Source organism: Dipodomys spectabilis, unplaced genomic scaffold, assembly GCF_019054845.1.
Source record: "Dipodomys spectabilis isolate Male_0828 unplaced genomic scaffold, ASM1905484v1 ptg000017l, whole genome shotgun sequence".
Lineage (NCBI taxonomy): Eukaryota > Metazoa > Chordata > Mammalia > Rodentia > Heteromyidae > Dipodomys > Dipodomys spectabilis.
Genome location: NW_024870694.1, coordinates 18,747,944 through 18,774,155, shown reverse-complemented (window position 1 = coordinate 18,774,155; position 26,212 = coordinate 18,747,944). Strand labels below are relative to the sequence as shown.

Sequence of the window (26,212 nt, the reverse complement as noted above, 5' to 3'; positions counted from 1 at the left end):
CCTCAGGGCTGACTAATCATTGACAGCCTACAAGGTGGCTATTTGAACCTGAGGTCAAGGTGAACATACCCAGTTACAAAACAGAAATGTACAAAGACTTTGTTTTGTCAATATCGTGTGTGTATGCATGTGTGTGTGTGTGTGTGTGTGTGTGTGGGTGTGGGTGTGAGTGTGTTGAGGAACATCTGTATAAAATTCTCTGGTATGATAGTCCTTTGCTTGGTGCAACACAATGAAGGTGCTCACCATAGCATTGCTTCTCACCATACTACAGTGTTCATGTGCTGTGAATCCCATCAACTGCAATGACACTGAGCCTGTGGCAGAGAAAGTGCTAGACTTGATCAATAAAGATCGCTGGAAAGGCTATCTTTTCCAATTGCTGCGGGTTGCTGATGCCTACTTGGACAGAGAGGTGAGAAATCACCCATGGCTGAGCTGAGTTGGGACGCCATGTTACCAGGGACAAAAGGGATTCCAGGCCCCAAACTGACCTCTTCTCACCATGAATAGCTTCGGACTGGGTTTTTGTTGTTGTTGTTGTTATTTAGTTTTGAAGACTGCTCTTCTTTTTTCTTCCTTTCTTCAAATTAGTTTGCTATTGGCATGTTCTTAACTATAAACCAATGTGTAAGTATTTAGCTTTGGACAGTACTTATGCTGAACCTACTTGAATGCTAACTATTTTAAATGAAAAACTAGAATTAATGGGGGGGGGGAACTGTTCTCAAAAAAAGTAATAGGCTGCTGACACACATAGGCAAACTGTAAGATCGGATAGAAAAATTCAGTGACTTAGTACATAGGCTAGATATTGGAGCAACTTAGTGAAAGACAATTTGTTAAGACTGGAGGAGAGAACGCGTCAATTAGGTTTTGAAAAAAATGGAAGGAGGCCTGGAGAAAGGCATTCAAGGTAAATTCTAGCCACATATACCTAGGCGGGCAGGAAGTAAGAAAGGCAGGTGGTTTGGGGGAGAAACTGAATAAGCACATGAGAGGGGGCAGGGTTCTGAAGTTCACTGTTGGCCCTGGAAAGGCCACAGTTCAATGTGATGTTGTAAGAAAAAATGAGGGCTTGTCTTTATTACAGGGGTATTTTTTTTTAAATCTTTTAAGTTACAAAGGGGTTTCAATTCAACAATTTATGCATATAATGAGCTTATCTTCAAGCCAGGCAAGCCTAATTTTTCTTCACTTAGATCACATATTTATTTTTTTTATTTACTTACTTAATTACTTATTTACTTTTTTGTGTGCTAATCCTGGGGCTTGAACTCAGGACCTGGGAGCTTACTGTCCCTGAGCTTCCTTTGCTCAAGTTGGTGCTCTCCCACTTTCAGCGGTTTTTTGTCCTTACCTTTTTTTATTGGACATAAGAGTCTCATGGACAGCCGAGCACCAGTGGCTCACCCTGTAATCCTAGCTATTCAGTAGGCTGAAATTTGAGGATTGTGGTTTTAAGCCAGCCTAGGCAGGAACGTCTGTGAGACTATTATCTCCAATACACCACCAGAAATACACCACCAGAAAACCGGAAGCGGCGCTGTGGCTCAAGTGGCAGAGCACTTGCCTTGAGCTGAAGAGCTCAAGGACAGTGGCCAGGCCCAGAGTTCAAGCCCTACAACTGACAAAAAGAGAGAGAGAGAGAGACAGAGACAGAGACAGATGCAGAGACAGAGAGACAGAGAGAGAAAGAAAGAGAAAGGAAGAAAGAGAAAGAAAGAAAGAAAGAAAGAAAGAAAGAAAGAAAGAAAGAAAGAAAGAAAGAAAGAAAGAAAGAAAGGAAGGAAGGAAGGAAGGAAGGAAGAAAGAAAGGAAGGAAGGAAGGAAGGAAGGAAGGAAGGAAGGAAGGAAGGAAGGAAGGAAGGAAGGAAGGAAGGAAAGAAGGAAGGAAGGAAGGAAGGAAGAAAGAAAGAAAGAAAGAAAGAAAGAAGAATCTGGTTGGGCTGGCTTACAATTACAATCCTCAGATCTCAGACTCCTAAGTAACTAGGATTACAGGCATGAGCCACTGGAGCCCAGCAGAATGCATACATATTTAGAGTGGATTTGATGGACTGCTGGAGATCATGGAAGAATGCCAAAGAAAACCTCAGCTTCCTCAACATCATCATCATCATCATCATCATCATCATCATCTCATCATCGACTTTCTTTTCGGTGCAATGATGAAATGAGGGGGCTAGATCATGGATTGCTGGAAAGGACAAGCAAAGCAGTTTACTCTCTAAAGTATTAAAAATAGATGCACTGCAGAATCCAGAGAACAGGAGAGCAGAAATTTGAAACTCAATGAACATTTTACTGATCAATAGACTCTCTTATGTGTAGAACACAAAACAAAATAGGTATGGTGCTAGTAATACTGAATGGCAATATAGAGCATGGGTTAGGGACCTGAGAAAGGAAGAGTGGGCCTGGGGAAATATGGAGAGATGAAGGCTAGTGGCAAGGACACAACCTAGGAAGCTACTCCATTAATCTGAAAATGAAAAAATGAGAGCCAGACCCAGCAGTGGAAATTCAAGCCATGAGAATGGAAAATACATGTGAGAAACATTTCAAAGACGGATGGATTCCATAGCCTGGTTTCTGGATAGTCAAAGGAAGAAGTCAATGTTTATTTACATTTTTAAGCCAGAACCCAAAGCAATAATTAAGTAAGCACCACTGACAAAATAAGGGAAGTTGAAAGACAGCTGAGAAGAGAGTAGATTTAGAGTCGAGCAAGTTGAAATCATGGTAGGAAATACAAATTCAGGAACAGAAATGGCGAGAGCTTACAACCACAAACACCTATTGGAAAGTGTGATGTGACTAGCATCAGTTGCATTTGCCGTGCCTTCAACACCTCCACCAAAACCAAACACTGCCATTTACTGATGGCCTTTTAAAGTTCACAGGCAGAAGAAACATCATGGCCACTTAAAAAGAACATTTGGAAATCATTATTGAAACTATTTATTTTTTTTAAAAAATAGACCAATCAGGGCACAGGTGGTTCACACGTGTAATGCTAGCTATTCAGGAGGCTGAGATCTGAGGATCGCAGTTCAAAGCCAGCCTGTCTGGGCAGGAAAGTCTGTGAGACTCTTATTTCCAAGTAACCACTAGAAAACTAGAAGTGGCGCTGTATGTAGCTCAAGTGGTAGAGCACTAGCCTTGAGCTGAAGAGCTCAAGGACAGCTCCCAGGCCCAGAGATCAAGCCCCATGACTAACAGACTGACAGACCAAATGAGTAGGAATTGTGTTTAGGAAATATCTTGCTGCCAGGTATGATGGTATATGTCCATAGTCCCAGCGCTCACAGGCTGAGGCAGAAGTCCAAGGCCAGCCTAAGCTACAAAAGATGAAGAAGGAAGGGAGGAAGAGAAGAAAAAAAAGAAAAGTAAGGAAACAATGAGGGGATGGAGGGAGGAAGGGAAGAAGGGAGGAATTACTTTCACTTTTAAAAAAAAACTGTTCTAACTGGGTACCACTGACTCACATCTGTAATCCTAGGTACTCATGGAGCTAAAATCTGAGGATTGTGGTTCAAAGCCAGCCTAGGCTAGAAAGTCTATGAGACTCTGGGCCTGGGCGCTGTCCCTCAGCTCTTCAGCTCAAGGTGAGCGTTCTACCACTTGAGCCATAGTGCCACTTCTGGTTTTATGGTGGTTTTTTGGAGATAAGAGTCTCATAGAGTTTCCTGCCTGGGCTGGCTTTGAACTGTGACCCTCAGATCTCAGCCTCCTGAGTAGCTAGGATTACAGGCATCAGCCACCGGCCCCAGCTTTTGAGACTCTTATCTCTAATACACTACTCAGAAAAAGCCAGATGTGGTACTGTGGCTCAATTGGTAGAGTGCTAGCTTTGAGCAAAAGATGCTCAGAGACAGTGCCCAGGCTGAGTTCAAGCCTCAAGACTGGCACACACACACAAAAAAAAATCTGGTCTCCTACATCCTATTCACCTGTTGCTTCCTTGGTATTCCTCAGGGATCTGCAACTGTCTATTACTTGGTCTTAGATGTGAAAGAATCTGACTGTTGGGTCCTATTCAGGAAACACTGGGATGACTGTGTCCCAGCTTCAAGAAGTCCATCTGATATTGTAAGTAACTGGATACCCTTCTTTTCCTCTTATTCTTACCTTGCAATGGCTCTACTCACTTGGGGAACTACATGTCTGAACTAACCCAGAAGAAGAGTAACAGCAATGTATGCCTTAATATTCATGAAGATAATGTTGACCTTAATATTGTCTGAAGAGCCATTCCTAGGAATCCAGTTCAGGATAGATCAGCAAGTACTTTTGGTCCATAGCGTGAATCCTTGCACAAATTACCAGCCACTCCTAGATTTCAGTCTCCTCTGTGTAAATCATAAAATAATAGGAGGAATTGGAATAGATGGATTCTAAGGTCCTTCAAAGCCCCCATAATGTATGACCTCATAGTTGTGTCCCATGAAGACGGGTTCCAGCAGCAAGGATAGCCAAAGGGATTTGTTGCAGTGAGAAATCGTGTCTTGCTGTACATGTTGAATATGAGATGCCAACTTGTCTGCCACAGGTAGAGAACACAAAAAGGCCAAAGCACAGATACAACATCTAACATCTCCTTCACAAAACATGAGAGGTTTGCACACAAGGAGTCTTAGTGCTTTAACCCTGGAAAATGTTTGGGATATCTGATCCACTTGAAGAATTTCTCCCTAGGCTCATGAGGGCTTTGAGTGCTTAGGCTGTGCTGCTGGCACATAGAAACAGACTAAGGAAATGCAGTTTGAGACAAGATTTGATTAAAGAAACCCCAAGTGTATTATAGGTTGGAGTATTTGGGGGGGGCATATTGGGACTTGAACTTAGGACCTGGGTACTGTCCTTTAGCTTTTTTGCTCGAGGTTGGTGACTACCACTTGAGCCACAGCTCCACTTTCCGCTCTTTGGTGATTAATTGGAGATAGGAACCTCACTTATCTCACTTGGATTTTCCTGCTCACACTGGTTTCAAACCATGATTTTCAGATTTCAGGCTCCTGAATAGTTAGGATGACAGGCAGGAGCCACCAATATGATTTTGCTTCCTTTTTATGATTCTTCATATGCAACCTGAGGAAGACCATAATGTGATAACACAAAATCTACTTCTTTGCAGGTGATTGGACGATGTAAGGTAAAAGCTACAAAACACTCAAATGAATCTCAGGAACTACAAGTGAATGACTATAACTGCACTATAAGTTCAGGTATGGTAATCTGTAAAATTGTAAATTACCTTCTGATTAACATAAAACCCAGTGATATAGTGATATTCATCTTATAATACCATGATGTACATCAGACAGCATCCATTCCCTCATGAGCTCCATTATTATTCATTGTCCTGAGAGAGATTAGGAGGAAACTTTTCCCTGCTAGGTGTCTAGATTTCTTTAAATCAATTCAATATTATAAGAGGCAGTGTGGAGACAGTTCTGGGGTCAGACTTGCTTGAGCTTAAATCTCAATAATCATGTGCTAGTTGTGTGGTTTGAAGACAAGTTATATGTGTATATTACATTGATATGTGTTGTGGATAATCTCATTCCATAGCCTCAAGGCTTGCATGGCTGTATTAAGTCTCAACATTGATATGGCCATTTCTGACCTTGTATCCATGACATCACCATCTTCTCTCTCTAGTTGCTTCAGCACTGAGCAATAACAAAGACAGTCCCGTACTCATCGATTTCTTTGAAGATACTGAAGTCTACAGAAAACAAGCTGAGAAAGCCCTTGATGAGTACCAAAAGCAGAACCATGACTTTTCCTCTTTCAGAGTGGACCAAGTAGAAAGAGTTGCAAGAGTGGTGAGACTCCATTCATGTCCATTGGTGACAGAGACCCAGGTTCTAACTGGGAAGCCATGAACTGAGTGGCATGCGCTCTTCATCTGCAATACAAGTGAAATTCCTTTGAAGCTTCATAGATGTACAAACTAGTCCAAAGAACTTGTCTTTACAAATTTTTAATTTTTGAAGAGTTGGAAGAGGCATTGAGGAGGGAGTGGATATCTCACAGAGAGGGAGAAAATCTAAAGGGAAAGACGAGAGGCTACTAGGCTTATATGAGTTATTTAAACCCATCTAACTTTGACCTTGTTATGTCTGATACAAAATAGAGGCTTGGAGAAAGGACCTCACCACACACATTGGTGCCGCTGGAGCTAGTTTCCTGCCTCACAGTCCCAGGACTCCAGGGCCTCCCGCCCTTCCAGAGGTGTTTTGTAGGGTAGCTCATTGATGCTTGCTATCCAGTTTGAAAATAGAAAAGTTAAATCGATTCTGGTGCATGAAAGCAATGGAATGCTTACAGCATAGTTACTATAAAGAATATCTAGAGCCAGGTACCAGTGGCTCATGCCTATAATCCTAGCTACTCAGGAGACTGAGATCTGAGGATCACAGTTCAAAGCCAGCACAGGCAGGAAAGTCTGTGAGACTCTTAACTCTAATTAACCACCAGAAAACTGGAAGTGGCACTGTGACTCTAGTGACAGAGCACTCACCTTGAGCTGAAGAGCTCAGGGACAGCACCCAGGCCCAGAGTTCAAGCCCCATGACTGACAAAAAATAAAAAGAAAGAAAGAATATCTGGAAACTATACACATTGGACTATAGCTAAGAGAAAAATCAGATAATAGAATAATAATTACCATCTGAGGCCATTTATATGAAATACTTAAATCTGTGTGGTTCTACATGTAAGAAAAGGCTAAAGGAGAAACATCACATGCCAGATAGTTACTCCTCTGAGAAGAGGTAGGATAGAGAAAGGGTGATGGTTTACATTATATTTGAGCGTGTCTGGATAGTGGAACTGTTTAATGAAATGATATTCCCTGCATCACTATGTGACACATTTTTAAAAGTCAGAAACTGGATAAAATGGCATGCATTGATTATTAATCTCAAAATACTTTATAATAAATTGGATGGTACAGATAGACATTGCTTTTCCTTCATGTGTTTGCTGCTCCTGAAATTCTGTTGATCTCATCTCTTCTAGAGAGGAGGGGAAAGAACCAATTATTATGTGGACTTCTCTGTGAGGACCTGCTCCACACACCATTTCCCCAGACAACCTAATGTGAGTATAAGAAATGGCTACAGCTGGTGGCTCACGTCTATAATCCTAGCTACCAAGGAGGCTGAGATTTGAAGATCATGGTTCAAAGCCAGCCTGGGCAGGAAAGTCCGTGAGACTCTTATCTCCAATAAACCACCATAAAACCAGAAGTGGTGCTGTGGCTCAAATGGTAGAGTGCTCTCCTTGAACTGAAGAGCTGAGGGACAGCACCCAGGCCCAGAGTTCAAGCCCCACAACCAAAAAAAAAAAAAAAAAAAGGCTAGGAAAGCTGAGTGCTAGGGCATCCTAGCTACCCAGGAAGCTGAGATTGAAGTTCAAAGTAAGCCCAGGAAGGTCCTTGATATTCTTATTTCCAATTAATCACCAAAAAATGGAAGTGGAGTTGCAGCTTTAGTAGTAGACTGCCAGCACTGAGCAAAAGAGCTAAGGGACAGTGCTCAGGCACTGGTGCGCACGCGCGCGCGCGCACACACACACACACACACACACACACACACACACACACACACCTGTGAAATACAAAGTATCATCTAGAAAAGTGTTTACTACTTGCTAGTGCTTTTCTGTTTTACATGGATATTAGTACCTTACTGTGCTACTAAGTTAATATCCATGTAAAACTACCTTTCCATATCTGATTTACAGATCAGGAAACTAGGCACAGAAAAGTTCAACAAATCATATAAATACAATTTTACACTATATACATATATGTATATATATAGAGATAGCTATATTGATATATATCTATTTAGAGTAGATACAGATATATAGATACACTTTAATTTGAGTTTGTAATCTATTAGGATCAAAGGCTTACTAAAACTAAGCATCGTATGCAGACCTTAGATGCCAAGCAGCTCTCATCGATTCCTTCACATTGACACCTGCAGGGACACCTGGTTACCAGTGAGGAAATAACTGAGGTCCAGCAGAGGAAAGGTCTTGCCAATGTTCAAAACCAAATCCAGCAGGACTGCTCTTCTAATCACTTAAAATTGATCCACACACCTACTGGAAGATCTTATTAACAATCCCTGACATGTTACATGGTGACTTACAATTTAGAAACCATACCTCTACATAAACTATTGTCTAGAAAGAGCCTAATAAACTATTGTCTAGAAAGAGCCTAATAACAACCTCACTCAGAGGGAGAAGTAAGCTAGCTGTTGATGGCTCATACCTATAATCCTAGCTACTTAGGAGGCTGAGATCTGAGGATAATAATTCAGAGCCTGCCCTGGCAGGAAAGCCCATAAGACTCTTATCTCCAATTAACTACCAAAAAGTTGGAAGTGGAGCTGTGGCTCAAGGGTGGAGTGCTAGCCTTGAGAGAGAGAGAGAAAAAAGCTCATAACAGCTCCCAAGCCCTGAGTTCAATCCCCAGGATAGACACAAATATAAAGAAAGAAGATAAAAAGACAGAAAGAAAGGAGAAAGCAAATGCCTGCTCTGCCTCTCTGGAACAGGTTTAACTACTTTTAGCTAGAAAATTAGAACATGGAATTTTAATTCTGATTTCAAGTCTAAGAGTCTCTGAGGTTTAAAAGTAAATTCTGCCTCATTGCAAGGGAAGAAATCATGGTTTGTTTCCATCCAGACCTATGGTAGAACTGGGACAGCCAGAGAAGAGAAGGCTTGTGGCTATGTTTTCCAACTTTAGCTTATTGAATTAAGCCCCCTCACAATCTGGGGATAGATAGTATTATACATACTATGCAAAGGCTGAATTTCAGGAATTCAGTATAACTCCTCTAAACCCATACTATTAGTAAATGGTGAAGCAGGATTAACATTGGTCTGTCTGGCTCTGAAATTTCACTCAGAACTTCAATCCTGATCAGTTTTTGTTTTTGTTTTGTTCATTTCTTTTTCTCGAGAACAGTTGTGTTCCTGTCCTTTGACAGATGGAATTGGGGCCTCTGGAACACAGGAATGGCAGCCCATTGTAGCCTTTATACTTAGGCTGATACACTGACAGGGTTCATGCAAACTCATGTTCATACTAGCTCTTTCTTTCCAACACTCGCAAGGGATCAGTTAAAATTCTACATTCTCTCCAGTCTTGGCAACCCAGGACTTCAGTGTAGAAGCATTTTCTTTCTAGGTCAAAGCAGCAATGGCACAGTGTTCCTCCTCACTTCACATGGGAAAGCCTAGTGCACCAGCACCGCTAGTTATGGAACCACAGTAGCCTATGGTATTTCCTTTCCAGAATGTCTAGAAGCTCATGACTCTGGCTAAGAACCATCATCGCAAAAATACATACACAAATACATGCATGCACGCACGTGTGCGTGCACACGCACACGCGCGCACACACACAGACACACACAGAGTAATAGGCTTCTCTCTCCCTTGTAGGTCTTTGGTTTCTGCAGAACAGTTTTTTCCTATAATGTAGAAGCCTCTGACTTGGAAACCCCAGAACACCTTGATGTGAACTGTGAAGTCTTCAGCTTTGAGGTGAGTTACCTAAGTATTCTTTCCTTCCTTCCCTCCTTCCGTCCTTCCGACCTTCTGTTCTTTCTTTCTTTCTTTCTTTTTTCTTTCTTTCCTTCTTCCTTCCTTCCTTCCCTTTCTTTTCCTTCCTTCCTTCCTTCCTTCCTTCCTTCCTTCCTTCTTCCTTCCTTTTCTTTCTTTTCTTTCTTTCCTTTTTTCTTTCTTTCTTTCTTTCTTCCTTCCTTTTCTTTCTTTTCTTTCTTTCCTTTTTTCTTTCTTTCTTTCTTTCTTCCTTCCTTCCCTTCCTTTTCCTTCCTTCCCTCCTTCCCTCTCTCCTTCCCTCCCTCCCTCCTTCCCTTCCTCCCTTCCTTCCTTTCTTCCCTTCCCTTCTCTTCCCTTCCCTTCTCTTCCCTTCCCTTCTCTTCCTTTCCCTTCCCTTCCCTTTCTTTCTTCCTTCCCTCCCTCCCTCCTTCCCTTCCTTCCTTCTACCTTCCTTTCTCCATCTTGGGGCTTGAATTCAGGGCCTGAGCCTGAGCCTCTTTGTGTTCAAGGCTAGCACTCTACCACTTGAGCCATAGCACCACTCCCAGCTTTTCCTGAATCGTTTATTGGAAATAAGAGTATCACAGACATTCCTGCCTGGGTTAGCTTTGAACCATGATCCTCAGATCTCAGTCCCTTGAGTCGCTAGGATTATAAACATGAGCCACTGGTGCCCAGCTTGAGTATTCTTTCTTATGAACAATGTCACACTAAATAATATGTTCACATACATCATGTGTATATAGTATGTGTGTGTGGGAAGAGAGACAGTGAGAGACAGAGGCAGGGAGGGAGGGAGAGAGAACAGAGTCCTGGGGAAAGAAGTGCAATTACTAGTTTGGCACCAGAAAGTAATGAACTCTTTCCAAAACTTAGGAAGGAGTGAGATTTGAGAGAAATAAATGCTAGGCTCAAGTTGTTTATGACTGTGTAATCCTAGTTACTCAAGAGACTGAAATCTGAAGGCTGTGGTTCAAAGCCAGCCCAGCCTAAAATGCTACAGAAAAAGTAAAACCATGAAAAGTTAGTTATCTGATTACAAGTTATCCTTGTAATCAGAACTCCAGTGCTAAGATTTCTTTTTTTTGGGGGGCGGGGGTGTCCAGTCATGGTGCCTGAACTCTGGGCCTGGGCGCTGTCCCTCAGCTCTTCAGCTCAAGACTAGTGCTCTACCACTTGAGCCACAGCACTACTTCCAGCCTTTTCTGCTTATGTGGTGCTGAGGAATCGAACCCAGGTCCTCATGCATGCAAGGCAAGCACTCTACCACTGAGCCACCTTCCCAGCTCCTCCAGTGCTAAGATTTCTTCTTAGCTTTCATTAGTAGATCTGGAGCTGGAGAGAATGAATTTGCCTCACATTTATCATGCAAAGTTATATAAAATAAGATGTAAACCAATATTTTACATCTATCCAAGAAATCTTTATGCTACTTTATAAGTGAGCAAAAGATAGTCTTCAATTTTTTATATCAGAAAAAAAGAGAAGAGACAGGCTTTGTCACCATGAACATAGATTTGTTTTAGTTAAATCTGTTGAGCATGGTGATGCACACCTATAATGCCAGTACTCAAGAAGCTGAGATAGAAGGCTTGTGAGTTTGAGACCAGCCTGGGCTACATAGGGAGACTCTATCTCAAAAAAAAAAAAGGTTGAAGTCTGAATAAGGAGAGAGAAGAGGCTCTTCTAGAAGATCATCTTTTAGCAATAAGGAATGTTGCTGAGTGCCAGTCGCTCATGCCAATAACTCTAGGTACTCAGTAGGCTAAAATCTAAGAATCATACTTAATAGTCAGGTCCATGAGATTTTTATCTCTAGTTATTCCAAAAAAAGCAACAAAGCAGAGTTGTGGTTCAAGTAGTAGAGTAGCAGTCATGGGTGAAAACCTAAGCCATAGTACCCAGACCCTTCGTTCAAGCCCCAGAACACACACACACGCACACAAACACACACACACACACACACACACACACACACACACACACACACACACGTTTAATCAGTAAGCCTCAGGATTCTATGGGAAATGTACAATATAAGACAGTAGTTTAGCAAATGCAAGTCTTCAGATAGGTATCATTGCAGATTATAATTTCACCTGCTTTTGTTGAAATGAAAAAAACTCAGCATAATTAAAATTTTCATAGGGGCTGGGAAGGTGGCTCAACGGTAGAGTGCTTGCCTTGCATGCATGAGGTTCTGGATTCGATTCCTCAGCACCACATAAGCAAAAAGAAAAAAGCCAGAAGTGGTACTGTAGCTCAAGTGGTAGAGCGCTAGCCTTGAGCTGAAGAGCTGAGGGACAGCGCCCAGGCCCAGAGTTCAGGCCCCATGACTGGACCCCCCCAAAAAAAATTCATAGTGCAACATATATTCCATCCAAAGGATAAATCTTTATTCTGATATTAACCTCCTGACTCTTTTTTTGCCTATCCTGGGGCTTGAACTCAGAGCCTGGGCACTGTCTCTGAGCTTCTTTTGCTCAAGGCCAGTACTCTACCCCTTGAGCCAGGCATGGCACCACTTCTGGCTTTTTCTGTTTATGTGGTATTGAGGAATAGAACCTAGGACTTCATGAATGCAAGGCAAGCGCTCTACCACTAAGCCACATTGCCAACCAACTTCCTGAGTCTTGTCAAAATGTTATTCCTCTTGCAAAATAATGAAAGTTTTTTTTAAATATATTTGAAATATTACATTAGGCAGATAAAACTTGTGATCCTGTTTGGTGTCTTACTTTTTAATTGTACTTATTGTTTATGTGGTACCAAGGAATTGAACCCAGGGCCTTGGACATGCTAGGCAAGCACTCTACCACTAAGCCATATTCCTTGCCCCAGTATCTTGCTTTTTAAATTGACTTGTGAAACCCAAAAGTCTAGGAGCCATTGATTAATCAAACTAAACATCTGACTTTTCCTTTTGTGTTACATGGTGGTATTCACCTCTCTGTCCTTTACCAGGAGCATGCAAATGTCAGTGATGTGGGACCCCATCCAGGCCACCCTCACCACTTTGGTGGGCATAACCATCCTCATGCTGGCAAACATTCATTTAAGTCCAGTGGATCCAGAGAACATCATCATCCCCCTAGGCCACATAAACATGGATACCTGACTCCCTCAGAAGAACACCATAACTCAAATGGATCAGCACTTCAAGAAGGAACTCCTCCACCATGGCCACCTAGAGGGTCAAAATGTCATCACTTTCCTTTTGACACCAATGACACCCATATACCCCCTCATAATCAGAGTTCCAGTAAACTCCATGAACAAAATCCTCATGGACACCACCCCCACGGACACGGTCCCCACAGACATGGTCCCCATGAACATGGTCCCCACGGACATGGTCCCCACAGGCACGGTCCCCATGGACGCCATCCCCATGGACACCATCCTCATGGCTCTGATGATTTCCATGACCATGAGCCCTGTGATCCACCACCCCATAGGCAAGGTTTCCATGGGCACCGTTGCCACGGCCATGGCCCACTAGACGGTCACTCAGGAGAAAGAAGTGAGGGTAAAGGAAACCTTCCTTTTCATCGGCCACAAATTGGATATGTCTACCGACTCCCTCCACTGAACATCAATGAAGTTCTTCCTTCTCCTGAAGCCAATTTCCCCAATTTCTCACCCTCAAACTGCACATGTCACTCACAGCCCAAGATCCAACCTTTCCCTCAGTTAGCCTCTGAATCGTGTCCAGGGAACTTCAAGAGCGAGTTTTCACACATTGCTAAGTTTTTTTGAATACGCATCCTCAAAATAAAATCTCATTCCCTGATGAGAAAAAAAATGAAAAATGTTCTGAATTAGAACCATAGATAAAAATGAGCCATAATTATGTGAAAAGCAATGTACTCATTATCTGACGTATGTACCTGTGACCCATCTGTATATCACCTGTATAATAACAATATTTTAAATCAAGAAAAAAAGTGAGCTGTAATAAATGAAAACTGCAGTTATTTTGTCCATGTTTTCATACTAAGCATAAGGGCAAAATGTGGATGGGAAAGGAGGTCTTTAACTGCCATACTATCCTCTGAGGCAAATCTCTGCTCTTCAGAATTTCCTTCTTTCATGAATCTAACTCCTCTAAGTATTAAGAGTCTCTTCTCACACGTTAGGCATGCCAAGAAAGCATGTATTATTATCTAAAGGACTATTACAAAAGTGACCAAATTGTTTCCTCATGGTTATTTTTAGTTGTCTAAAGTTCTTTTTCAAGGAAAAAAAAAAAAAACCTCTCAATTCAATTAGGAAGCAAATGAAACTCTGGCTACACATTTTTTTTTTAAGTTGCAGGCCTGCATCTTAACCATGATGCCCAAGAAATATCACTCTTTTTCTCTTCCTTTCTTCTTTGCTGTTTTTCCCTTTTGTGTCTATGTTTGTGCTGGTACTGGAACTTGAACTCAGGGCCTCACACTCACTTAGCTATTTTGTTCAAAACTGGTGCTCTACCACTTGAACCACACTTCTACTTCATTTCTTGCTAGGTAATTGGAAGCAATGGATTTGTCTTCTCTGGCTGGCTTCAAACCATGACCTTCAGATCTCAGCCTCCTAAGGACCTAAGTATACAGAAGTGAATCACCAGCGTCCAGCTGAAATACCACTTTTTTTTTTTTTCAGAACAACTACTTTTCTATTTCAGATTGCCATCCTATGGGGCTAATGAGAAATGAATCCAGTCCTTCTTGGAGGCCCTCTGCCAGCAACATCCCACAAATAGTACCAAGTGTTTAGGTGGACACAGGAAGTGGTCTGATCCTTAAACATTGACTTACTAGATTCCCTATGAGAGATATCCACTACCTATTCATCTCTTTCTCTGAGGCTAGTTTACTCACTACTTTTGTGTTTGAAGGACTGACGCCTTCCTTATTTCCCCAGGTCAAGCAAGACACCAGGTTTACATGCACAGGCTTGACCACATGCCTGTCCGCAGGTAGATTATTTCAACCTAGGCCTGGCGGAAAGTTCCAGTCACCCCAGGATGGACATTCCATTCTGGACCTAACCAAAAGTATCCATCCCTAGCCCCTGAGTAATTACAGCTTGATTTTTACTCCTTTCTTTTCTTGTCAAGACCCATTATCAGTGGGACCCCAAATCCAGTCCCTTATGCAACCTCCATTCCCGGGAGCTGGTTGTGTCCTTCATTGCTATCCTTCACCTGTGGAAGATCGAGTCTGGCCTGTTTCCTCTTCTCCTTTCTCCTTCATTTTCCTAATGGTATTAAATAGGAATAACTCTTTAAGACCACCAAAGAAGTGACTATTGCCATGCACCACATAGCTCTTTCCTCCCAGGGATCTTGTTGCCTTCCACACTGCATTTCCAGAAAGCAGAGTAGAATTCTCTAACTCCAGCTCTATTTTGGACTCCATTGAGCTATTCATCTCTTCTTTTTTTTTTTGGTCCGGTCGTGGGGCCTGAACTCTGGGCCTGGGCGCTGTTCCTCAGCTCTTCAGCTCAAGGCTAGCACTCTACCACTTGAGCCACAGCGCCACTTCCGGCTTTTTTCTTATGTGGTGCTGAGAAATCGAACCCAGGGCCTCAGGCATGCAAGGCAAGTGCTCTACCACTGAGCCACCTTCCCAGCCCTCATCTCTTCTTTTAAGATAAGGACTCAGGATTAATTTGCTTTATTTATTTATGAAACCAAAAGACTCTTTTTGCTGGTCAAGGAGCTTGACTCAGGTCCTGGGTACTGCCCTTTCATACTTAGCTATTGCTTTACCACTTTGAGTCATAGGGCACTTCCACTAAATTTAATTTAATTTAATGTGGATGGGACCATTTTTCTTGCTCACAGTGTTCCTCCCATCCCTAGCCCCAATGTTATCCCCCTGGATAGGGACAGGCACCATTTTTGATCCCCCTCCCATGATGGAGATGGCCTTGACAGCACCTCTGATAAATCTCCTTCTCCTATATGTGACTGTCTGCGTGGTCTTCTGGGATGGGTGCTTTCATTTGGTGCCATGACTCAGACAAGGCTTCCCTGATGAGTTTGCTCTTCCCTCCTAGAAATTTAAGCTGCCCCAGAGACCTTGTGCTAGCCCAGGCCCACCCAGAGCACTGCAGAGGTAACGTTCTCCTGACTGAGTGCTTTATTTCCATCCACCACAACAGCAGCCAATTTACACCTCTTCCTGGGTGAATGACCATTACAGTAGGCCAGGGGTTTGGAGACCATTTACCGTAAGGCCACTGGTCCAATTCAGAGAGAAAAATCTTGGCACCAAGATTCTGAGTTCTACTCCAGTGTCCATAGACCACCAGGCGATAGGCCAAGGGACTCAGCAATTGCAGGTGATGACTCCTCTTGCTACTGAGGACACTCACGGTAGCTCTAGCTTCAGCTCTGTTGATCACTCATCACGGGTGGTGTAAGCTTTAGGCCCACCTTTGATCCTCAGCTCCACCCAGACCTGAACTCCTCCCTGTCCTGGAGTTCTCACCAAACAGCTGGCCCCTCCCTCTCTCCCCACAGACCCACCTAAACTCCCATCTACCTCACTTCCTACCTCTCAGACCTTGCAGCTACCTAGATAGTGGAGGCCACAATGTGCTTTTCTCCAGGGGGAAATATGGCTCCTCTAATAAACCTTGTAATAATCTTTCTCCTGTGCCTGCCTGCCTCAGCATAGGTAGATGTGATGGATCCTTTCAGGTGGACACAGTCTAACATTCTTCAGAACACAATCTAAAACCACTCAAGTTTGAGCCCAATCTTAAGCCTCATAAACGTATGCTTATGCTGTCAAATTTGGCCCCAATTCACTGGACAATAACTCCATGTGGCTCCTCCATGAGATTCTAGACCCCCAATATTTTAAAGGACTTAACATAATTTTTGTGAGCATTCAAGCAAATGGAAAAGTTTGCCTCTGCACACCCCTCCCTCCTGTCTCTCTCTCTTCCTCTCTACACAGGTGGGGTTCCCTCTCAAGGCTAGCCATCCAGTCTTAAACTCCTCTGTGCCTGCCTCCCTGTGTGGTTGATACAGGGAGGGGTGGGTACAAGCTTCCAAAGGTATAGCAACTTTCTTTGTCTTGTAACTTCTCTCTACTGGTCCTAGAGATAAAGGAAGGTTTTCTGTTCTTGTTATCAATTATTTGTTTAAGCATGGAGATTATGTTAAATTCTGCTTGTTGTTGGCTAAATCTTAAGTTTTTCTAGCATTGACCATGGTGGATAATAGAGAATTGGGTTTAACAGATACCACTTCAGCAACATGGTAAATTTCCAAAAACTCTTGGTCATTTTGTTGTTTGTTTGTTTTGGTCCGGTCGTGGGGCCCGAACTATGGGCCTGGGCGCTGTCCCTCAGCTCTTCAGCTTAAGGCTAGCGCTCTACCACTTGAGCCACAGCACCACTTCTGGCTTTTTTCTTTTTGCTTATGTGGTGCTGAGGAATCGAACCCAGAGCCTCATGCATGCAAGACAAGCGCTCTACCACTGAGCCACCTTCCCAGCCCTCCAAAAACTCTTGGAAGTGGAGTCCCACACCCCCTCCCAGATGATAGGTGTGCCTGAATTCCTAGAGACAGGGGTAGGGATATAATAATAGGTTACTGGACTAGACTGTGAGCTCAGGAGATTCCATAAACTCCAGATTCCTGTAACCCTACCCCCTGAACTCTGTGCCCCAAGCAGCTCAGCTGCCATTTTGCATCATGCCTGATGTTTCAATTATTCAAAGGTCAAAGTGTCTTGCTAAGCCCCACCTCTTACCTGAATCCCTGGAGACAGGGCTGAGGACTTGCATGGTAGGCTACTAAACCTGGCACTCCAGTGCTTGGGACTGGGAGTTTCCTGTGACTCTGCCCCATGATCTGACCCCATTTAGGCCTGGATCAGCTCAGATGCTATTTATGCCATGCCACAATGTCTCTATGTTCATGTTCCATCTCCTGGATCTTCTCTGATCACCATGGCATCCCATTTCAGCTCTCCATTGGAGCCAAATTGGTTTGTTGTTTTTATTCTTTCTTTCCTCTCTGGCCTTCATGGCTCAATTTCCTAACAATATTAAATGTTTTTGATGGCTGCTGGTCTTTGAGACAGGAGTCCACCATGCAGTTGCTGACCTTTTAATAAAGTCTCCAAGATTCAACCTCTTACAATGTGGCTCTCTGTTTTCTTGCTGTATAACTTTCTTGGCTGGCTAGGTTTGGGTAATCTGTGACAATTTTTGTTTGTTGGCAAAGTGTTTTGTTTTTTCTAACTGGCCACGTGGTTCCATCATATTAGGCAAAATAATGTCATTTTGCTGCTGGAGAGAGAACTTACATGGCCGATTTTCTTTTTTCAAAAATCTAAGCATGCCTTAAAGCTTGTGCACAAATGTGTGTGTAAACGTGTTCAAAGTAATCTTGTAACATGTAAAAACTGTCATCATGGTGTCAAAATTACTTGCTTTTTGACTACAATTGTAACTAATGTAAGCCTTGTGTTAGGTTAACTACCAAGTATAATGCTTGCTAGAAGATCTTTATCAATGGAAGCTGTGATAGGAGCCTATTATAGCAAACTACTCTGCCCCCTGCAGCTTGACTGTGGGTGGAGTCACAGTTAATGGATTGGGGCAGACCAAGGAAAAAAGCAGGTAATTCCAAACTCAAACCACAAAGAAGCTCATCAGATGTGGGTGCAAGTAAATGTGTCCGAGTTAATACAAAGCATAAATTAGGGAAAAAATAGAAAGTAAATGTAAAAAAAGGAGAAAAGTTAAAAGAAAAAAAGGCCTTGGGAAACAACAAAAAAATAAATGGTTTCCTTTGGATAAGAAAGGATTTGGAAAGTAAAAATGGTCTTACAAACACCCAAACCATAGTTGAACAGAAAGGTTCAGGTGGTGTAAGCAGGTGGTATAAGTATATCTTAAAAGACAGCGCTTATGAGTAAAGTTGGTATTGAAGTAAGAAAGTCAGGTCTGGCCATAGCCATATTGGCCACATGGTGGATGGTAGGGTCTGGCATCTTGCATGCTAGGGGAAGGAACCTCCTGCCATCACCTGCCTCCCAGGTAATGGCATACCTGGGCCCCTGGAGGCAGGGGCAGGCATTTGGCTGATAGGTTACTGAGTCTGTCAGTCCAATGCCTGGGACTGGGAATTTCCTGAGGATCTGCCCCCTGCGCCAACCTATTTAGGCCTGGACCAGCCTAGCTGCCAGGGCCCATGCCACGTTGTGTCTCCCTGATCATGTTATGTGTCCAGTCTCCTGGCTTGTCTCCATTCATCATGGAGTCCCAATTCAGCTCTCCATTGCAGCTGAATTGGCTTGTTGGTATTGTTTTTGTTATTTCTTTCTTCTTTAGCATGTTTCCTAGCTGTGTTATGTGTATTTGCATGCTTCAGGCCTTTGTAACAACTGGTGGCCTGCAGCCTGTTAACTGTATAATAAAGACTCCAATATTCTATGTTTTAAAATGTGGCTTCTGGGATGATTTACCTTATAACAGTATAAATTTAAGTTTACTGTAATTTAAATAAGACCAAGACTAATACACTGATATAAAACCAGCATGTCATTCTTTTTTTTTCAGCGTGTCATTCTTTATGTCCATTTATTCTAAAAGTTAAATGTTGTATTTACTTTCCAGTTTGGAGTAAATATTACTTCTAATGACATCTGATCCTGGTAACTTCTTGGTAAAACAGGCTAAGATTTTAGGGCCCTGGCTAGGCAGGGTCAGTGTCCCTGACTCGGCTTGAAGAAATCACAGAAGATGGATCTTTGCCCATTAACTCCCCTTAAGATCAAGGGACCAGAGTCATTTTTTAAAAAATAAGGCAGGATAACTTAAAGGCAAAAGCATGGGAAACAGTGGTAACAAATGTCCAAGTATAGAGATGCACTTGTGAGGGTTGACTACAGGCTCAAGCCTTCTATGTCTGCCTAGAAAATCTTAGCCTTATTGGGAAAAATATCTGGTTAATGAAGGGCCACTGCCTAAACCTGTGGAGCACCAGACTGCTAAAGCCAGTGTTCTCAAAGAAAGCAATCTGGAAAATACTGGGAGATTCCAAATGTCTTTAACCAGTCTCTGCAGAAGTTTGCAGGCAACCTAGCAGTAGGTGTGACAATTCATCCAAAGGATACTGGGAGATGCTACTGTAGCCTAACCCAGATCCTGCCTATTCTTTCCAACCTAAAGATTCTGTTTGGGCAAAGTCCAAGGGCATCCTGACAGTCATCTGGAGGGGACTCTACTTTGTCATCCGGACCACCTGCATGCCCAGTGGTAAAAGTAAACAGGACTCTTGCACAACTCCATCACATGCAACTGATTCCTGGTGAAATACTGCTTTGGATTTGCAAGGACTAACACTATTGTGGGAAAAGGCTGGTCATTTTGTTATGCTGGTGAAACAGGTGTAGGCCAGGAGACCCTCTTGTGAACTTTGGTCAAAGTGACTCAGTTACCTTAGGCATTGCTAGGGTTACCAGAAATCAGGTTCCCCAGGAAGCTAGGAAAACACTTTTACAAAGTTCTAAACAGGCTATGCTATAGCCCAAGGAATCCTAAAGTGCTATAGTTAATCAGTTGCTGTTTGAAGACTCATAATATCTACTGAGTTTTGTCATTGAAGAACCAGTATTTGTTAGTCAATTCTTAAGTTACAGGTGAGCTCTGCTTATTATTTCTACTGCTCTCCTTGTTGCTTTAATTGGAAATTTTAAAAAAGGGGGTTTTGTGACGAACTCCTTTGATCTGAGGATTGCAGTTCAAAGCCATCCCAGCCAGAAAAATCCCTCTGAAACTCCATCTCCCCACTAACCAGAAAAAACCCAGACTGGAAGCATGGCTTGAGACTCTAATTAACCAGTCAAATACTGGAAGTGGTGCTGTGACTCTAAGTGGTAGAGTGCTAGCCTTGAACAGGAGTGCTCAGGGACAGTGCCCAGGCTTTGAGTTCAAACTCAGTGAAAGAGATGCCAACTGAGATGAGCCATTCCAGCCATGAGCATCTAGACCCCCAGGATGAGGCCAGTCCTCACAATGAGGAGCCATGGAGAGCAGTAAGAGGAGACAATGTCACATCCTAAATGGAGTCACTTTAAACTTGTACTTTCAAATCAATCAGAGCCAGGAGATCAAGAAAAATAGTTAATAACCTTGCCCATTGATGTCCATACCTGTCTACCTTCGAACTGGACAGGAACCTACATTCTTGCCTTAGTTAACTGCTAAGTCTTGGACTTAGGACTATTAGCCTTGGCAGCTTCCCATAGATAGTCTATAATCCAGACATCTATCAACGCCTCCTGTTGGGCCCTTAACCACTGCAATCCATCCCTAGGCTCTGACTAGTTATTCTCAACCAATCCACTATGCTCTCTCCACTACCAGTTGCCAGTTATGCTTATGCTCCAAATGGAACTTTTCAAGCTTGTGGCCAGGGTGTGTTCCCCTGTGTCATTCATGTTAATTGGTCCTGCCACCTCATCAGCCTTTGCCTGATCTCACCTTTTCAAAAGTTTCTCTTTAACAGGAGTTGTCACTCAGGATACCACCTGGGAACAAGTCAAGGCTATCCTGTTACTACAGGCAACTAGAGGCTTTACTTACACTGCCCTGCCCTGTCCTGACCAGTGCAGACCTGGTCCCTGAAGACCCAGCCCCAGTGACTCCTGGATGCCCCCAGTCCAGGAAGTAGCCAGAAAAGACTACGATTCCCTTTGGCTCTGGTACCTTTAAATATTTCTGCTACCTCTCCATCAGGCTCCTGTGATCCTAAGATATGGGTGCTCAGGTACCATGCAATATGTCTCCAAGATGGGGAAGGCAATCTCTGGTCTTTGATAGCTGACAGGCTGCTGGAGAGCAGAGGCAGTGAGAAAATCCGCTTCCTTGTACACCACCTGTCCCAATTATTCTTTGGGGGCACTAGCCTGAAACCGCTCAAACTTGCAAAACAAGTTACATGCTAAAAGTTCCTGCTGACCCTAGCCATAGAAACCCTGCTACAACCAGATTCTGGGTGACCTCTCTGATCCTGACCAGGGAGTCGCCTGGGAGCGTACCCCATTAAACTTTTCCTTTCTTCACCCTTACCTCCTCCTGTGTGTTCTTTCCTTGCCTAAAATCTTATAACAGCCCCTTCTGGGAATCAATCCCTCCTTGGCTTATTCCTCTCTTGGATCTGCTAGCAGTAATTTTTTGTTTTCTGCTAACTGTGCCTTGCATTTTGGATAACTATTCTCATGGAAAAGATGAGGGCCTTTACCAATCAAATTGTCAAGCAGATACTTCTTGGACAATACCCAAACAACAAATCAGGGACCCATGACTACTTTGCCCTTATACAGCAGGAAGTAGCTTCAGAAGAAACCACCTCCCAGCCTGGTACTCATACTTATTAAACAACAAAGCGGGGAATGTTTGCATGCCCTCCATCTCAGGTCCTTAGCTCCTCCCACTTCACTTCCCAGAGCACCCACACACATACCAGCTGCGTTAGTGGAATGCCCTCCACTCAAACCTAAACTCCATCCTGCTCTTCACAAAGACTCCCAAGGCTCCAGCCAGTTTATCCAGGATAGGCCAGCATTCCTACTCTCCACCCAGACCTAGCTGTGCATGCAGAGTATCTCCCACTTTTAGCCCCAATGTTATCCCCCTGGATAGGGACAAGTGCCATTTTTGCTCCCCCTCCCTTGAGAGAAATGGCCTTGCCAGCCCCTCTGATAAACCTCCTTTTCCTGTACATGACTGTGTCTGTGTGGTCTTCTGGCATGGGTGTTTTCAATTTCAACCTTGGCTTAGCTGAAAGCTCCTCATCCCAGGTAGAGTATTCCACTCTGAGCCTGGCCAAGGACACTACCCTTGCCCCCAAAAAACCATAGCCTATTTTTTATGCTCTTCTTACTTGTTAAGACCCAGATTGGCCCATCCCGAAGTCCAGTCCCTCACATACCTCCATTCCCATGGAGAGGTCTATGCCCCTTGCTGGCAATAAACAGTCCTAGCCTGTTAAGAATCAAGTCTTGTCTGTTCCTTTTCTGTTCTCCTCCATTTTCCTGACAATGACAAACCAGATTTAACTACCTACCTACCTGTCTAACTACCTACCTGTCTAACTGACTGACATTTAAATGGATTGGGGCTGTTAGTAATAAACGGTGATAGGCTTTGTTTCCAACTCTTTTACATCTTCCTGTCCTTCAGCCTTTCTCCTTTTATCCTCTTTCTCTCCATATTTTTTGGTTTCTATGTGGTTTTTAAGTTAATACATAGCTAATAGCACTTACATTTAACTGCTTAAGTCTATTTGGATGTAAGATGAACATTCATTTGGTGGAAATATTTGTGTATATTTAAAGCCTCAACTGTTCCAATTCAAGAAGGATTTATTACACGATAAACATATCTCTACCATCATTACATAAGCCTCTTGAAAGAATGACTCCTGTCTTATCCCTCAGGTAAAGCAAAGCACCAGGTGTGCATGCTCACAGGTTGGCCACAGGCAGATCACTAAGACCTAGGCTCAGTGAAAGTCTTCATCACTCCAAGCAGGACATTCCACTCTGGACCTAACTGAAAAATCTCCAAAGGTAAAGGGACTTTCTTGTCTTGTAAATGTAGTCACAGCCAAAAGCTAACAGCCTTGCTTGAACTCCATCACTGACAGTGGCTGGCCAGCAAACACACTAGGGCGAGATTTCTCTCTTACTTTTCTCTCCTTTTCCCACTCCCCAAATCCCATAATGGGAGCAGTTAGACAGACAGCATATCCAAAACAAACTACCCTTTTTTTGTCTTTAGGACTCAGACACTAATCTGCTCCTTTTCTCTTTCCTGAGTCTACTCACTTCAGAACCTGGATTTTTTATTTCTTCCTTGAGGTAAATCTCCTCTAAGAGGTGGCTATAGGAGCCCCTCCCTCTCCCAATTCTCTGCAGGCCCCGGAGCTTGATAACTACCTTGGAAGAGACAAAGGCCAAGTGGTAGGTTTTCATGTGACCACTCTCCCACTGAGCCTTACCAAAATTGTCTCACACGTTTTCTGTTCTCATTATTTTGTTCGGTGTTGCCTGTTTTTCTAGTGTTGACCTAAAGTTCTAAAGTGATGGCCAATTTTCTTTTTTTTTAAACCTAGGGGTGCCTTAAAACTTTGTGCACAAGTATGTGCGTGTGTATGTGTGTGAACATGTCCAAAGTAATCTCATAATGCATGAAAACTGTCACAATGGTGTAAAGCTTATGGGGACTGGGAATGTGGCTTAGTGGTAGAGGCCTTGCCTAGCATACAGGAAGCCCTGGGTTTGATCCCTCAGTACTACATCAACAGAAAAAGCCAGAAGTGGTGCTGTACTGTGTCTCAAGAGGTAGAGTGTAAGCCTTGAGCACAGAGAGGCTCAGGGACAGTGTTCAGCCCCTGAGTTCAGGCCTCAGGACTGGCAATATATATATATATATTTGCTTTTCAACTGCAATTTGTAACTCATGTGAACTTTGTGTTAAAGAAATTAATTATCAAGTGTGCTGCTTGTTAAAAGGGAGGGAGATAAAACCCAGAAGGTTCGGATATGTAGCAGATTGTATGAGCATGTTTTGAAAGATAGAGTTTATGAGTAGCATTGGTATGTAACTAAGTTGAATATGATTTAAATAAGGTCAAGATTAATACACTGATGTAAAACCAGCATTCTCCCCCCCCCCTTTTTTTTTGTCGGTCGTGGGGCTTGAACTCTGGGCCTGGGTGCTGTCCCTCAGCTCTTCAACTCAAGGCTAGAAGTCTACCACTTGTGCCACAGCACCACTTCCAGTTTTCTGAGTGGTTAATTGGAGATAAGCGTCTCACAGACTTTCCTGCCTGGGCTGGCTTAGAACTGTGATCCTCAGATCGCAGCCTTCTGAGTAGGATTATAGGCATGAGCCACTGACAGCCACTTCCGGTTTTCTAGTGGTTTATTGGAGATAAGAGTCTCACAGTCCCTCTTGCCCGGGCTGGCTTTGAACCACGATCCTCAGATCTCAGCCTCCTGAGTAGCTAGGATTACAGGCGTGAGCCACCAGCGCCCGGCACAAATAGATACTCTTAACCATTCCAACTAATGCTATATATAATTCATTAGAATTAATTACTAGGCCTTGAACATATGTCAACTCATTCACTTCTCAAAAGAAAAACTTTATTATTATGATTTGCATTTTACAAGTGAAGAAGACAAGGTAGAAATGTTATATGAATGTGACTTGCAAGCATGTGTACGTGCACACACACAAACACATTTATACTCATTCACACACAGGCACAGAAAAACAGCATACATCCATGCCCACATGATCACATCCACATGGTCACACATGCATATACTCTTATACACATGCAGAGCCACATAAGTTAAAATATAGGGCTAGATAAGATTCCAAGTAGGACTTACAGCCAAGAACATATCCCTGCCACTCAAGACTACCATGTGGCTAACATTGATCCTTCCATGTCAAGGTCTGACCTCACTTCCAAAAGCCATCAGAGAGACTTCATGGTCAAACTAGAGATCTTATCAACAAAAATAAAGAATTCAACCTTTTTTCTTGGTTTTCTGTTTCTTCACCTTTTTTCTGCCTCTCTCCTTCCTTCTTGTTTTCCTCTCTTCCTCCTCTCTTTCTTCCTTCCTTTCTTCTCCTTCTCCTTCTTCCTTCCCTTCTTCTTCTTCTTCTTCTTCTTCTTCTTCTTCTTCTTCTTCTTCTTCTTCTTCTTCTTCTTCTTCTTCTTCTTCTTCTTCTTCTTCTTCTTCTTCTTCTTCTTCTTCTTCTTCTTCTTCTTCTTCTTCTTCTTCTCCTCCTTCTTCTCCTGCTCCTCCTCCTGCTCCTCCTCCTGCTCCTCCTCCTCCTCCTGCTCCTGCTGCTCCTGCTGCTCCTCCTGCTCCTGCTCCTCCTGCTCCTGCTCCTCCTCTTCCTGCTCCTGCTCCTCCTCTTCCTGCTCCTGCTCCTCCTCTTCCTCCTCCTCCTCCTCCTCCTCCTCCTTCTTCTTCTTCTTCTTCTTCTTCTTCCTTTTCCTCTTCCTCTCCATCCTCCTCTTCTTCCTCTTCTTCCTCCTCCTCTTTTTTTCTCCTCCTCCTCCACCTCCTCCTCTTCCTCTCCTTCCTTCTCCTCCTCCTCCTTCTCTCTTTCCCTTTCTTTCCTTCCTCCTTCCTTGACTTGAGGTCTAAGAATGTCTTTAACCTGCTATTAGATCTCCTGTGCTCAAATAGTCTACCTTTGTCTAAAAAGTTGCGTAGGCTCAGTCAGTAACAGATACCCACCCAACCAGCAACAAGAAACAGAGACAGGATCTCACTCATTCCAGCTCTTCTTAAGTTTTTCCTGTTTACTACATCCTAGTGAACATTCATTTTCCTTTATAGAATTTATAATTGGGCAAAAGAAGTCAGCTTTGCCAGAGACCAGAGAGGCTACCCATAGTTTATTTTCAATTGTGGACCTCACACTATTCACTTGATGGCTCTGGCTGCCTAGGTATGCAATTAGACTTGAAAGCGGCCTTCTTATGTGCAGATAAACATTCCATAGATGTCTGTGAACAGGGTCTGCACATTTAATGTTTATACATTAATGGCCTTCATAATTA

The 26,212-nt window shown here is 43.1% G+C and overlaps 1 protein-coding gene across 1 annotated transcript; it reads left to right on the top strand.

The window, feature by feature from the left end:
• The first annotated feature begins 232 nt into the window (after positions 1-232).
• Positions 233-13,577, top strand: Hrg (histidine rich glycoprotein). The gene is made up of 7 exons (XM_042668822.1): positions 233-415; positions 3,982-4,095; positions 5,141-5,231; positions 5,668-5,834; positions 7,033-7,113; positions 9,481-9,582; positions 12,565-13,577. Exons 1-7 carry the CDS (start codon positions 233-235, stop codon positions 13,357-13,359), a joined length of 1,533 nt encoding a protein of 510 aa, XP_042524756.1. The 3' UTR covers positions 13,360-13,577.
• The last annotated feature ends 12,635 nt before the right edge of the window (positions 13,578-26,212 follow it).